Source organism: Lutra lutra, chromosome 14 (assembly GCF_902655055.1).
Source record: "Lutra lutra chromosome 14, mLutLut1.2, whole genome shotgun sequence".
NCBI lineage: Eukaryota > Metazoa > Chordata > Mammalia > Carnivora > Mustelidae > Lutra > Lutra lutra.
Genome location: NC_062291.1, coordinates 88,807,652 through 88,819,933, shown reverse-complemented (window position 1 = coordinate 88,819,933; position 12,282 = coordinate 88,807,652). Strand labels below are relative to the sequence as shown.

Here is a 12,282-nt window from a genome sequence, read left to right as displayed (position 1 = left end):
AGGCAGAGAGAGAGGGGGAAGCAGGCTCCCCGCTGAGCAGAGAGCCCAATGCGGGGCTCGATCCCAGGACCCTGAGATCATGACCAGAGCCGAAGGCAGAGGCTTAACCCACTGAGCCACCCAGGCGCCCCCATGGAATTTTTTTTTTTAAGGAATTCATAGCTATATTAATGTTAACTACATTTTAAAATTTCTAGCTCTGGGACGCCTGGGTGGCTCAGTTGGTTAAGCAGCTGCCTTCGGCTCAGGTCCTGATCCCGGCGTCCTGGGATCGAGTCCCGCATCGGGCTCCTTGCTCAGCAGGAACCTGCTTCTCCCTCTGCCTCCGCCTGCCATTCTGTCTGCCTGTGCTCGCTCTCTCTCCCTCTCTCTCTGACAAATAAATAAAAATCTTAAAAAAAAAAAAATTTCTAGCTCCTCAACTCAGCAGTCCCCTTTTTACAAATTGGTTAAAATATTCAAATACTTTAAATGTAGTCTATATATGTAATATCCCCCTTTTCTTTTCCAAATACGCCTCATTTTAAACAAAGCCTTTGGAAACGCTGACGGCAGTCCTGCTCCACTGTCAACACACGGATCCAGGATTCCTGCGGTCCGTACTCTGTGTAGCGTCAGGTTTTAGCTTTAGTTCTGAATCCCAGCAACTACTCAGCACACGGTGAGTACAAGAGTGTTACTCTAATGGAATTTCTGGAACAAGCTGCTAAAACCCCAAACACGCTTGAATTCTCAGCACAAAAATGTCACTACTGTGACCGTCTCAGCACTAAACATTCCCAGGACTGCGGGAGGTAAGCCCTCCCAGGCGGCTCCCAGACGGAGATGATGGACTCAAGGGAGGAGTCAGACACCAGAGGAGAATGAGGACGAGGTCGCAGCCCCCGGCCCCGCCTCACAGGGCAGCCCTCCCACCAAGAGGGGAGCAGGTGCCCTGCTCACCTTTGTCACCTGGGGTACAAGAAATGTCTCCCCAAGGCAAGCAGCTTGAAGAAACCTTGGAGGTCAACAACACAGATGGCCGAGGGAAGCGGCATCTCTCAGAGCCCTGGGACCACAAACCTGAAACAAAACCCTGTCACCTTCCAGATTTCCCACAACTGACTGGCAGGTGTCCCACACAAAACACTAGAGTGACAGAGCATGGGACACACATACAGAACTCTGGGACAGCAGCAGGGAAGACCCCTTGGAGGGGCCATCTGACCCGGGAGGGAAGAACGAGATGGGTCCATGCAGGGCATGCTGGGGCCAACTTGGGACTGGAGAAGAGCCTAGGCAGGTGTGGCCCCAAGACCCCTCCCCCAAACACACAAACACGCTTGCTGGTGCCTGCAGCCAGGGTCCTCCCCGCCGCCCCCACCAGAGCCCATCACTGGCTGCAGCCTGAGGCACGAGGGGAGGCAGGAGCCACTGGCTTCAGGGTGGGTGCAAGGCTATGAGCCCCATCGCCTGCACCTTCCTCCCAAGTGCCACTGACCACAGCACCAGCCTCCCTGGGCCTGTCCTTGGAAGAAGACCAAGCTCTGCGGGGGCAGCCTTGAGGCTGACCTTGACCTCCATATTATGTCCCCTCAATTGGGAAGTGGCAGCGCTGTGACCCATTCCTGGGACACGTTGAGAATGCAGCCAGGTAGGATGGGGTCAGCTGAGCTGAGCACCCAGGCATCCCGACACACTTACCCCAACACTGCCCACTGCACTAACATGCCCCCCACTCCCCCTGACTCCCCAACCATCCCACCCCCCTGCACTCTGGAGGGATTTTTTATTCACATCCTCTGGAAAGCCTCTGGCCCCAGGTCAGGATGGGGCGCCCTGTGTACTCTTGTGTCCGCGCTCTCTGGCCCTCCACCAGCGCCACACAGCTGGTGTCCACTAAATATCTGTCACCGTGGTCCTGGGACCGGCAGTGAGAGCTCAGGAATGTCTGAAGGCGCCAGGGACAAGGGGCAACCACAGCACCCAATGTCTAGGGAACTCACGGGAGGGGCACCTGGCCCAGCGATGGCCCAGGCCTGGTGAACACAGGTGTGACGGGCGCCGCAGGCCTGAGCCGCAAGAACGAGGAGACACGGAGGCGTTAACAGACTTTATGTGCCTGCCCCAGCAGCAGTGGTGGCCTCCCATGTCTCATTTCTCCAAGAAGACTTCGCACTCAGCTCTAGCTAGACCCTGGCCAGACTCAGGACATGAAAGATGAGAGCTTCCTCCAGTCACCAGAAAAGGCAGGCTGTCATTAACATCCCCAAATCTCAAGCCAGGACAGACACTGTCTGTCAGCCTCCCCGTGGCACTGGAGGGGCGGAGCTGGGCTCAGAAGGGGAGAAGCAGGACTCAGAGCCAGGGCCCAAGCAGCTGAGCCTGTGGGTCCCGCAGAGCGATGAGCCGGTCGGCCTCCCTCCAGCCAGACAGCAGAGCCCCGTGCGTGGTGGAGTAAAACGTGCGATGTGTGGCTTCCCCTGCAAACAGTATCTGGAGCTGCAAAGAAAGGCCGGGGCTAGCACAGGTTGCCAGGCATCAGGCCGCACGCCTCTCACTGCGGCTGCAGAGCTGATGGCAAGTGTGTGGCTTTATTGTTCACGAATCCCACTGAGCTCTGAGCCAGTCAGGAAGCGTGAGCAGGAACACAGACAGCAGCCACTCCCACAATCAAGAGAAATTGCAAAATGGAAACCCAACAGATGGTTTGGGATGCGATGTTAAGGACTTCACCCAAGACACAGAGTGAAAACCCAGAGACATGCAAGTTAGGAAGGAAAAAGATTAAAAAAAAAAAAAAAAATGAGGACCAGTCCCCCATCCAAACAACAAAATCCCACAAAAGAGGGAAGCAGCAGAGAAGAAGAACAGGGAGCTGAGATAATTCCAGGCTTCCTAAGAGGTAAGAAATGAAGGACGCTGAATGGCTTCGGACTTTCCGAGCAGCACTGAAGAACGTGTTCAGAACGCTGAGGGACGTGCTCCTCAGACTAGGGTTGGTGCCCCACGTGCAGCTCATATGGGGTTACGAGTTCCTGGACAGGCCTCCCGTAGAGAGGCAGGGTCTGTGTCCTGACCTTGAATCTGGGCAGGCTTGTGACCACGGTGCAGTGGGGTGTGGCAGAGTGGCACTTCCTGACATCCTAGCTGGGCCACAGGAGGCAACGCAGCAGCCTCCTCCACGGGAATGTCTGGGCCACCATGTGGGCAGCAGCAGCCGCGCTGTGAGGAAGCCCGAGCCACACTCAGAAGCCACAGGCAGGGGGTCCCATCAGTGTCCCAGCCCAGGGCAGCCGCGCAAGACGAGCAGCCTCAGACGACCCCCACCCCAACCCCGAGTGACCCCAGCACAGGTCAAGTCTTCCCCACTGAGTCCCCAGACATCATGGACAGAAACAGATGGTCCCACGTGCCCACCTACAGAGCCTGTCAGCATAACAAAGTGGTTGTTCCCACCCCTGGGTTTTAGGGTGGTTTGTTACATGCTGGCAGGACTGGAACATGCAGTCTAAGGGGAGAAGGACATTTCCACACAGGCAAACTTTCTCTAAAAACTCACCTCCCCTGTACCCCTCATCAGGGAGCTACTGGAATGTTCCAGAAAGTGCATGCATGGGGCAGGCGGGACACGGGGTGCATGGGACACGGGGCGCAGGACAGGCGAGGGCTGTGCGTCAGGTGCTGAAGCTGACTCGGGGGTAGGGGAGGAGGTGAGAGAGGACGGAAGGCGTTAGCAGAGTCCGGGCAAAGACGGGCACAGAAATCGGAGCCCTGCACACTCCCTCCCTCGTGCACGCAGTCACACTCACTTGCACATGCCACACCTCCACACACCTGCCCAGAGACTCACAGACACACACGCATAAAGTCTTGCACAGTTGCACACTCGCATCTACAGACAGGAAAGGAACCACAGTGTCCTTCAGGCCAGATGTGCGCAGAGCCTGGAGCAAAGCAGATGACGGAAACACTGAACAGTGGCCTCACCAAGAGCGCTGCGCCACACGTGGGGAGGCTGGGGCAGGGCTGAGTGCTGGGTGGGCAGAGGAGGGCAAGAGACCGAAAACCCTATCTGCCATAGGGAGAGTCAATCAGGGATGCCAAGAACTGAAAATCCGAGGAGCAACAGTGGAACAAGCAGACCGTGAAGAGATTATGAGGCACTTGGGAAACGGAGCCCTGAGTTTCAGATCATACACAGGAATTTTCATCATTTTTAACTGGGACAATGTTGCTATAGTTACACATCTTCCGAGGACGTCCTCTGTCTTTAGAGACCCACTCCCGGGTGTCTGCAGCAAAACGATGTCGTCATCCCATGGTGTGGGGGATGGGCCACGGCTGCCCCTGCAAAGCGTTGAAGCCGCAGGCGTGGCCCGGTCTGGCCGGCTCGTGCACAGACCCCAAGTTCTCCACGACCGAGTGTTGTGTAAAAAGAGGCAGATGCACGTGAGTCTTAGAGATGCGGTATGTTCGGAGCTGAGCCTTGGCTCCGAGGGCTGGGAGGGGGCTGGAGGCCCTTGACAGCCGCTGCGGGTTGTAAGTTTGTTATTCGTACCAGCACTGCAGGGTTTTCTGATGCTTTAGGGTACGTGCATGTAAAATTCTGATAAAATAATGCATATTTCACGATTCCTAATTTCAGAAAGCACAGAGACCCAGTGCAGGGGTCCCAGCCCCGCCCATGCCCGCCTCACCTGTGCCTCAGCTCCATCCCTGGGCAGGGGCTGCGCCAGCTGATCGATGTCGTCCCCGGTGCTGCCCACGGCCACGTAGCTGTAGGAGCCCCTGGTGTATGGGGCGCTGTGCCAGCGGGAGCGCAGCACGCTCCTGGGCGCAGGGAGCTGGGCGTTTCCTGCGCCCAGAGACGCCCGTCAGTGTGGCCCCACTGCCCCTGGCCCCATTCCAGCTTCCCTTTAAGACCCCGTGGTTTAAACCGAAGGAAACCACCCGGGAAGAAAACCTCACCACGAGTCTATTCCTCAGAAGCTCTCCCTGTCTTACCACTTTGCTTAACTCAGGACACCCAGAAATAGAAAAAGGCAATGGAAAGTGTTTGCAAAGCCGTTTCAGTTCCTCAGACATAAGGACCGAGTGACCCACTCACAGCAGGAGGACTGTCCCTGGAGGGTCAGAGCACCAAGCTCGTTCTTGCAAAGCTGGGCTCCTGTCCAGAGATGGCCAGCGAGGAGCCCCCGCGGTGCCCGGCCACACATGCTCCGTACCTGTCACCCTGCGAAGCACTTGGGTCAGAGACAGAAGCACGTCCTCATCGGACAGCGTCTCCATGAACTCAGACTCCAGCCCGGCGATGAAGCCGCAGAGGACGTGGACAGACCTGCTGGGGAGACACACGCTGAGACGACTTGCAGCCAGCTCACCTGTGCTCAGCCCCTGCAGTACCCCGACAGCAGGTGCGGCCCACAGCCCACCCTCTGGGGTTCCAGCCCCCAGGGACTGTGAGGCCACAACCCTTTCCACAATGCTGAGACAGTGTTTGCTTTTCCTACTCTGTCAACATCCACACTGGTTTGCAAGGCCCACAGGAGTTAACGGTGTCCCTTCGCAGAAATGGGACCAGCACATGGTGTTCTGCTGTGACACGTGCCCCATGAAAAATAAATAGATGAACAAAAACACCAAATTCACTTGGGAACATCCTAGATGAAGCCGCGCACGCCATTAACTGTGTCAAACCTCAAGTCCTGACTGCACGCCGCTCACATTCTTCGTGACAAAACGAGATCCGGCACTTCTGCTGCACGCTGGTGTGGCACCATCTTCAGGACAGCCCTGGGCGGTGGCTGGAGTTGCCAACTGCGTAGCTCCTCTCACAAACACTGTTTCTACTTGAGAGAACGCGGCCAGTATTCAAGCTTGGGTGTGTGGCAGGCAGGTTCTTGAAAACGAGCAGTGTGTCCATCACGAGGAAAACAACTGCAAGCATTTACTGCCAATGAAGAAATTTAAGCGCTCAAGCAAAAATTACAATTTTAGAAAACTTGTATCTGCCACCAACAGCTTGATAGGTTCCCAATACCAAGAGACTTTCCTGAGATCTGTGGTGATATTAATAAACGTAATCCTTTGAGGTCGTACATGAAACAGATCAGTGTCTGGAATGCCCAAGCTAGGGACGTGTGCAAGACCCATTCAACGTGCAGCGCAGGAAGCAGAGTTCAGAGCACAGACGTCCAGGACGAGCTTCCAGACTCCAGATGGTGCCTGACCCAGGAGGAGCGACTGCGTCTTCGGTTTCGGTGCCATTTCACAGAACACCCACAACCATCTGAAGACTAAGCACAACCCCTTCTCCAGACTGCGTGTCTGAGTCGAGATGTTTCATCTGCTTCAAGTGGAACAAGACACGGCCCCACCGCCTTCCGACAGCCTTGAGAGCCGAGCTGTCCAGGATCACACCAGCGGTAGGGGTGAGGAGAAAAGGCAAAGCATCGCTACTCTCCTCGCTCAACTTTGTTTTAGAAATATAGTTATTTTTCTTTAATAAACGTTAACATGATTTCATTTAAAAGTATAATGGGGCCCTGGACGGCTCAGTCAGGCGACCGACTCTGGATTTCAGTTCTGGTCGTGCTCTCAGGGTCTTGAGACCAGGCCCCATGCCAGGCTCTGTGCAGAGCGTGGAGTCTGCTTGGGATTCTCTCTCATCCTCTGCCCCTCCCCTCCCTCAAAAAAGATGCTATCTATGCTAACATGGTATAGATTTACTCAGTTTAAAGAATAAACATTTGGGGTGCCTGGGTGGCTCAGTCGTTAAGCATCTGCCTTTGATCCTGGGGTCCTGGGATCCAGCCCTGAGTCGGGCTCCCTGCTCAGCAGGGAATGTGCTTCTCTCTCTTCCTCTGCTCCTCCCCTGCTGTGTGCTCGCTCTCTCTCGCTCGCTCTCTCTCGCTCTCTCTCTCTCTCTCTCTGTCTCAAATAAATAAAATCTTTTTAAAAATTTTTTTAAATTTAACAGTTTTCATTTCTAGTGTGGTAAATGTACAGACACGACCCATCTAACGGATACTCTTTGGAACCCTCAATATTTTTAGAGTATGAACCGGGGTCCAGAGACCACAAAGTGTGAGGGCCACTGTCCTGGACCACAGAGCGTCCTGAGGACCGTCGTCTCCACCAGTGTCCTGAGCACAGGCCACAGAGCCAGGGATGGGGCAGCTGGCCGAGCACGCCAGCCACCGCTCCACTACGTATGCACAGCCCTGGGTACCTTTCCAAGCCCCTGGATGTCTGCTTTATCTTCAGTGCAAAGGACACATGCAGGTCCCCTCCTAGGTGGGAGGGCCCCATGCACCCAGCTCCTTTGGCTGTTGGGGATGAGCTTTGCTGGAAGGCATCCCTGCGTTTTGTCCTCCAGGCCCAGAATATGGTCCCCAACCCTGCCACGTCTCTGTGTGGAAACTTGGACTCACATCTGCCAATCAACTACCACACACTGGCTACGTCTTTGGCTCTTGCGGGAAAAATCGTCCCTCTGTCCCTAAGTGACTCGTGGTCTTGTTTTCTGAGTCGGCACCAAGCCCACGCAGACTGCTTGATCCATGCGTCAGAGCCACCCAACTTAGCCATGGATGGTCTTTGATTCCTGAGTTATAAGGAAACACAAGGGCGTCTCCTCAATTACTGCATCAGGTTGAAATACTGTCTCCCAGTTACAGACCCTTCCATGTTTCAAATTCCTTCTGTAACCTACACACCCCGGCTTCCTGGGGATTTCAGCAAACACTTCTTACTGAGTGAACACGCCCTCCCGGCCACAGGCTCATTCTAGCACCTAAGACACGCCAACAGGCTGCCTACAAGAGGCTTCCATCCAGCCCTGCAGTGGTTAGAGCCCAGTGTCTGTCATCAGTGCTCTCGGGCGCCTTGGAATCCCACCCAGAAATCCCCCAGAAATGTCTCCCAGTGAATCAACAGCCAAACTCAGGCCAACGGACCAGCTCCTCCACGCTCGCCCCTGACGGGTCCTCAGAGAGATTCAAGCAGCGTACGTACTCAAAGGAAGGCAGGACCAAAAAGCCAATGAGCTTCTTGAACCAGACGTGCCGCAGCTCAGACGCGACGTCCTCCAGGGGTGACGTGTCCTCCCATACCACCTGGATGTACTGGCAGTCTGGCTCCCAGAAGGGCTCCTCAAACTCCAGGAAGATTTTATTATTGGTCCCAAAGCCCATTTTCCTGATCGCTTCTGCCTTCTCAGTGGGCAGTGGTGGTTCAAAGAAGGTGTCCAGATGTTCTTTAAGAAAACCTGGAATCCACAAGTGGACTCAACTTACACCACGTGAATCTCATAAACTGGAATTGACAGCCACAGGAACCCACCCGGATGCCCATCAGAGAAGTCAGCGAAAGGAGGCATCCAGAGCCCATGTCCACTCGGGACCCACACCAGCCCCGGCTCAGCTGGGCTCCCAGAAATCGGGCTGGCTCTGGCCACTGGGACTCGGCCTCAGTGATCAACACCGCAGTAGAGGGACATGAAAGGCCCCATGGCCACCTGCTCAGGCAGGCAGAGTTGTCATGCCCCACCCAAACTGTTCTGTAGGACACTGTCTCACTTCAAAACCCATCTGCCTCTCCATGTCTGCAGACCCCACTGCTCCAGGATAGTGTGGAGAAGCACCACGACACACGGGCTCTCTCCAGAAGCCACAGGAAAAATAACCTGCATGCCAAAAAATTTAATTCTGGGCCAGAGTCAGACAACAAGATGGACTGTTTGCAGCACAAGCCAGTCTCCTTACAACACAGATAACTTGCAAGCCAGTAAGTAAAGGACAAACAGCCCATGAGGAAACAGACCCACAGAGGCTGCAAGGACCCACAGAGGGGTCCCACGCCACCCCCCACAGTCCCATTTGCCCAGACCCTCAGCCCAGCAGCTCCCACCACCGTGATTTATGCCACAGATACATTCACACAAGTGTTTGTGTTTCCATCACACAGATGGAAAATGCTTTGTGAAACAAAAAAAGTGAAAATAGGCTGAATTTCCATCAACTAAGGAATATTCAGCAACGACCCTCACGTACAAGGAAATACTATGTGCCTATAAAGAACCAGTGTGACCGGTGTCCCTGCTCCCGGTGAGCAACCCCAGCAGACACAGTGACGGATCCACTGGTGAGAGCAGGGGCTCCGCAGGCAGCCCTGCAACTGTGCATGAACACAGACACCGGTGGGAGCGGGGGGGAGGTGGCTGACTAGGGCACATTGACAGAAGTCGTATGAACCGAGAAAGCAGGGGGCGGCAAACAGCAGCAGGAGACGATGCTAGTACGTCCAGTGTGGTTGCACGTGTGGGAGAGAAGAGCTGGGTGCTGAGCTAGCTAACCACAGCCCACATCCCATCCCGAAGGAACCCCAGGAACCCACACCTTCCCTCAGCTCGGGCCCTGCCAGCTTTGTGAACCTGCCCAACTAACTGCTGTCATTCTATCCGCCTCTGTCCAAGAGGACAGGGACATACACGTCCCCAGCTGCCTGTGGGGTAAGTGAGACGGCACAGGCACAGCTCGGCTCAGCTGCCTCCACCTTTTGTCAAGTTGCCAAAAGAGCTTCTGTCTCGGGCGTCAGATCTAGAATCAAACAGAACCATATGCTTGATCCATTCCTTGATTACACCAGGACGGAACCTGAGAGCTGGCTCTCACACCCACTTCCGTCTCCAAGAAAGCCCATCTGGATGAACTGGAGGCCGTCCCAGCCTTCCCATAAACGTCCTTGGAAGGAGCAAGACACACGTTTTCTCTCATTGTGAAACTCAATGCCAAAGCACGCAACTGCTACAAACACGAGAGAATAACCCTGTTGGGAGCTAGACTGAAAACGGGAGCTACAACCGGACCCGGCCCTGGGGGTGGGGGACCAAAGGGAACCCTGACGGGGAAAACGGCTTTACCTAAGGGCACAGTGACGATGACGTGGTGTGCAGGGAAGCAGGCTCCATCCTCGCACTCCACCAACACTGGAAACGTCTCCCCAAGAGACAAGGCTTCCTGGAAGGACCCGTTCCAGTGAATGGTCTTCACAGGCTTGTTAAAAACAATCACGTCCTCTGGCAAGGAGGCCATTATGTGGTTTGTGAGCCCCTGGTAGCCCCTAGGAGACACAGAGGTGTGGGCGTTTTCAGAGGAAGCTGCCATCGGGGGAGGCCCTGTAGGGAAGGTGGGAGGAGGGCAGGATCTCCTCGGGAACACAGACACCACTGCCCAGGCTAACAAGGGGATCAGGTGAGCATGAGCGAATGGAGGTAATTGTGGGAGGACAAGGCCTCCTCCCAACCCACCTGGAACCCTACTTCTGATCACAAATGCCCTCCCCTGCCGGGAGACTTGGGGTGGTAATGCCAGAGAGCCCAGCGGGACAGTCCTGTGAGGGCCTCTTGAGTGCTCGGTGGGGGGACAGCCACCTGCCACAGGGGTGGGCTATCTGTCCATCACAGAGGCTGGAGCCTTACGCAGCACTTAGCACATGAGAGGCCTCATAAACACGGGAGGAAGAAAGTGCGATGAGAGGTACGGCCTTCTTTTAATCATCTTTTCTTGAAAATAATTCTTTTTCCCAAGTGAGCAAAACTAGAGAAACAAACAGGCAATCTCTCTAAAATGAGGAAGACAAATGGCCTCCTGATCCTCTCACCCTTCCCCTACTTCCCAAAGCTCAACCGGTAAATGGAAAGGGTCCCAGGGTGCATGGAGGGGAACCAGAGTACCTGGAGAGGGACCAGGGTCCATAAAGGGGGGGGAGGCTCAGAGGGGACCTGGGTGCATGGAGGGGGTCCCAAGGTACATGAAGAGAGGCCCAGGGTACATGAAGGGGGACAAGGGTGCATGGAGAGGCCTGGGGTGCATGGAGGGGGCCCAGGGTGCCTGGAGGCGGCACACGGAGGGCTGACTCGGTGGGTGGGGCATGCACATACCCAGGAAAGGTGCAGTCCAGCCCAGGCAGCACGGTGTACTCCCCGAAGGGCACGAGGGCCACCAGGTCCATGCTGTGGGTCCCGCTCACACAGCACTCCACGTTGAAGAAGCTGTTGAGGACGGCCAGCTTGAGCTTCCTGGTCTCCTCATCCTCTGTCCAGCCAGCCGCGCGCTGACGGATCTCCTTCTTGAGGTACTCCCCAACACTGGGCACTGGGGCGTCAGGCGTGTGTAGGAACTCCCGAGTCTGGTCTATGAGACCATAGAACAGACTCGCCATCTCCACTACCAGCTTACGGCTCACACTTACCCCAGAGCTGGCATAGGACACGGAGGGCAGGCCCACATGACCCCCAGTTTCGATCAGCTGATTCTCCTCTGACAAGTCCTTCTCCCTCAGCAGCTGGTACTTGGCAGCCAGCTGAAAGACCGGGTTGCCCTGTGAGGGCCCATGGATCCAGTGGGCACCCAGCTCTACCACACCACCTGGCAGGAGCAGCAGAGAAGACTTGGAGGTTGTCTCCCCACAAAGGCCAACCCTGAGCCCTTCTCCCAGACCGCACCAGCCCCGCCCTCCCCAGACATGCTCTGAAAGGCCCACCCGAGGACACAGGGTCCCTGAAGACTACAGTCCTAGGGCCTGCTCAGACCTAGTTTAAGGGCAACATTTGGCCTGCGCCCGCCTTCAGAGGACATTTAGAGAGCCGCCACGGGGGCAGAAGGGGTGCCTGGGGGTGACCCGGAGGCTGGAGGGGGAGCTCCTCGAGGGACACAACCAGAAGGACTGCAGAGACACAGGCTACCCTCCCCGGCAGGGACCGGCCTTGCCAACGGGACGGCTGAGTTTCGGGCACCAGTGAACTCGGCCTCATTAAGGCGGGGGGGGGGGGGGGGGGGGCAGGCAAGGCTTCCGGTCGGCCAACCCCGGGTGCAGGGCTGACCGAGCGGCAGAGCCCGGGCCGCACCCGTTGAGTTCCGGAAATGGGCTCGGGGAAGGGGTTCCGGGAGAGGCCGTTACCGAAGCCGCGCTCCGAGCGGATGCGGCCGCCGGCGCGGGCAGTGGCCTCCAGGACCCGCAGCTGCGGGAAGGCCGGGTGGCGGCAGAGCCTCTGCGCGGCGCCCAGCCCCGCGATACCGCTGCCCACCACCAGCACCCGCGGGCCGCGGCCCGAGCCCTCCGCGCGGCCTCCGCTCGACTCCATCGCGCCGTCCGGGGCAGTCCCCGTGCGCCCCCGCCGCCCCGAAGCGCCGAGAGCTCCGAGGATACCCGGCAGGGGCGGGAGGTGGGGCGCGGGGCGGGGCTGGAGGCGGGGCGATGGGGAGGGGCGGGACCGGGTGCGGGCACCGGGCGTCCGGC

At 56.7% G+C, this 12,282-nt stretch overlaps 1 protein-coding gene across 5 annotated transcripts; it reads right to left on the bottom strand.

Moving 5' to 3' along the window:
* Positions 1 to 508: 508 nt before the first annotated feature.
* PAOX (polyamine oxidase) lies at positions 509 to 12,282 on the bottom strand. Of its 5 annotated transcripts, none has more exons than XM_047702105.1 (8): positions 11,944 to 12,282; positions 10,925 to 11,411; positions 9,905 to 10,104; positions 7,999 to 8,251; positions 5,208 to 5,323; positions 4,680 to 4,837; positions 3,817 to 3,926; positions 509 to 2,481 (listed from the first exon to the last, which is right to left on the bottom strand). In XM_047702105.1, the coding sequence occupies exons 1-8, from the start codon at positions 12,125 to 12,127 to the stop codon at positions 2,280 to 2,282; spliced, it is 1,710 nt and encodes a 569-aa protein (XP_047558061.1). In that variant the 5' UTR covers positions 12,128 to 12,282; the 3' UTR covers positions 509 to 2,279. The 5 variants fall into 5 exon arrangements, with proteins under 5 accessions (XP_047558061.1, XP_047558058.1, XP_047558059.1 ...); XM_047702102.1 differs by having other exon boundaries at positions 3,833 to 3,926; XM_047702103.1 differs by having other exon boundaries at positions 3,833 to 3,926; positions 5,208 to 5,320; positions 11,944 to 12,280.

What these genes read in the sequence shown, in the direction of transcription:
- PAOX (XM_047702102.1), bottom strand. Translation starts at nt 12,127, where the DNA reads ATGGAGTCGAGCGGAGGCCGCGCGGAGGGCTCGGGCCGCGGCCCGCGG. An exon ending in CATCGTCACTGTGCCCTTAG is followed by an intron (nt 8,252 to 9,904) that starts GTAAAGCCGTTT and finishes TGTGGATTCCAG; the next exon opens with GTTTTCTTAAAGAACATCTG. An exon ending in AGTGCTTCGCAGGGTGACAG is followed by an intron (nt 4,838 to 5,207) that starts GTACGGAGCATG and finishes CTCTGGGCGCAG; the next exon opens with GAAACGCCCAGCTCCCTGCG.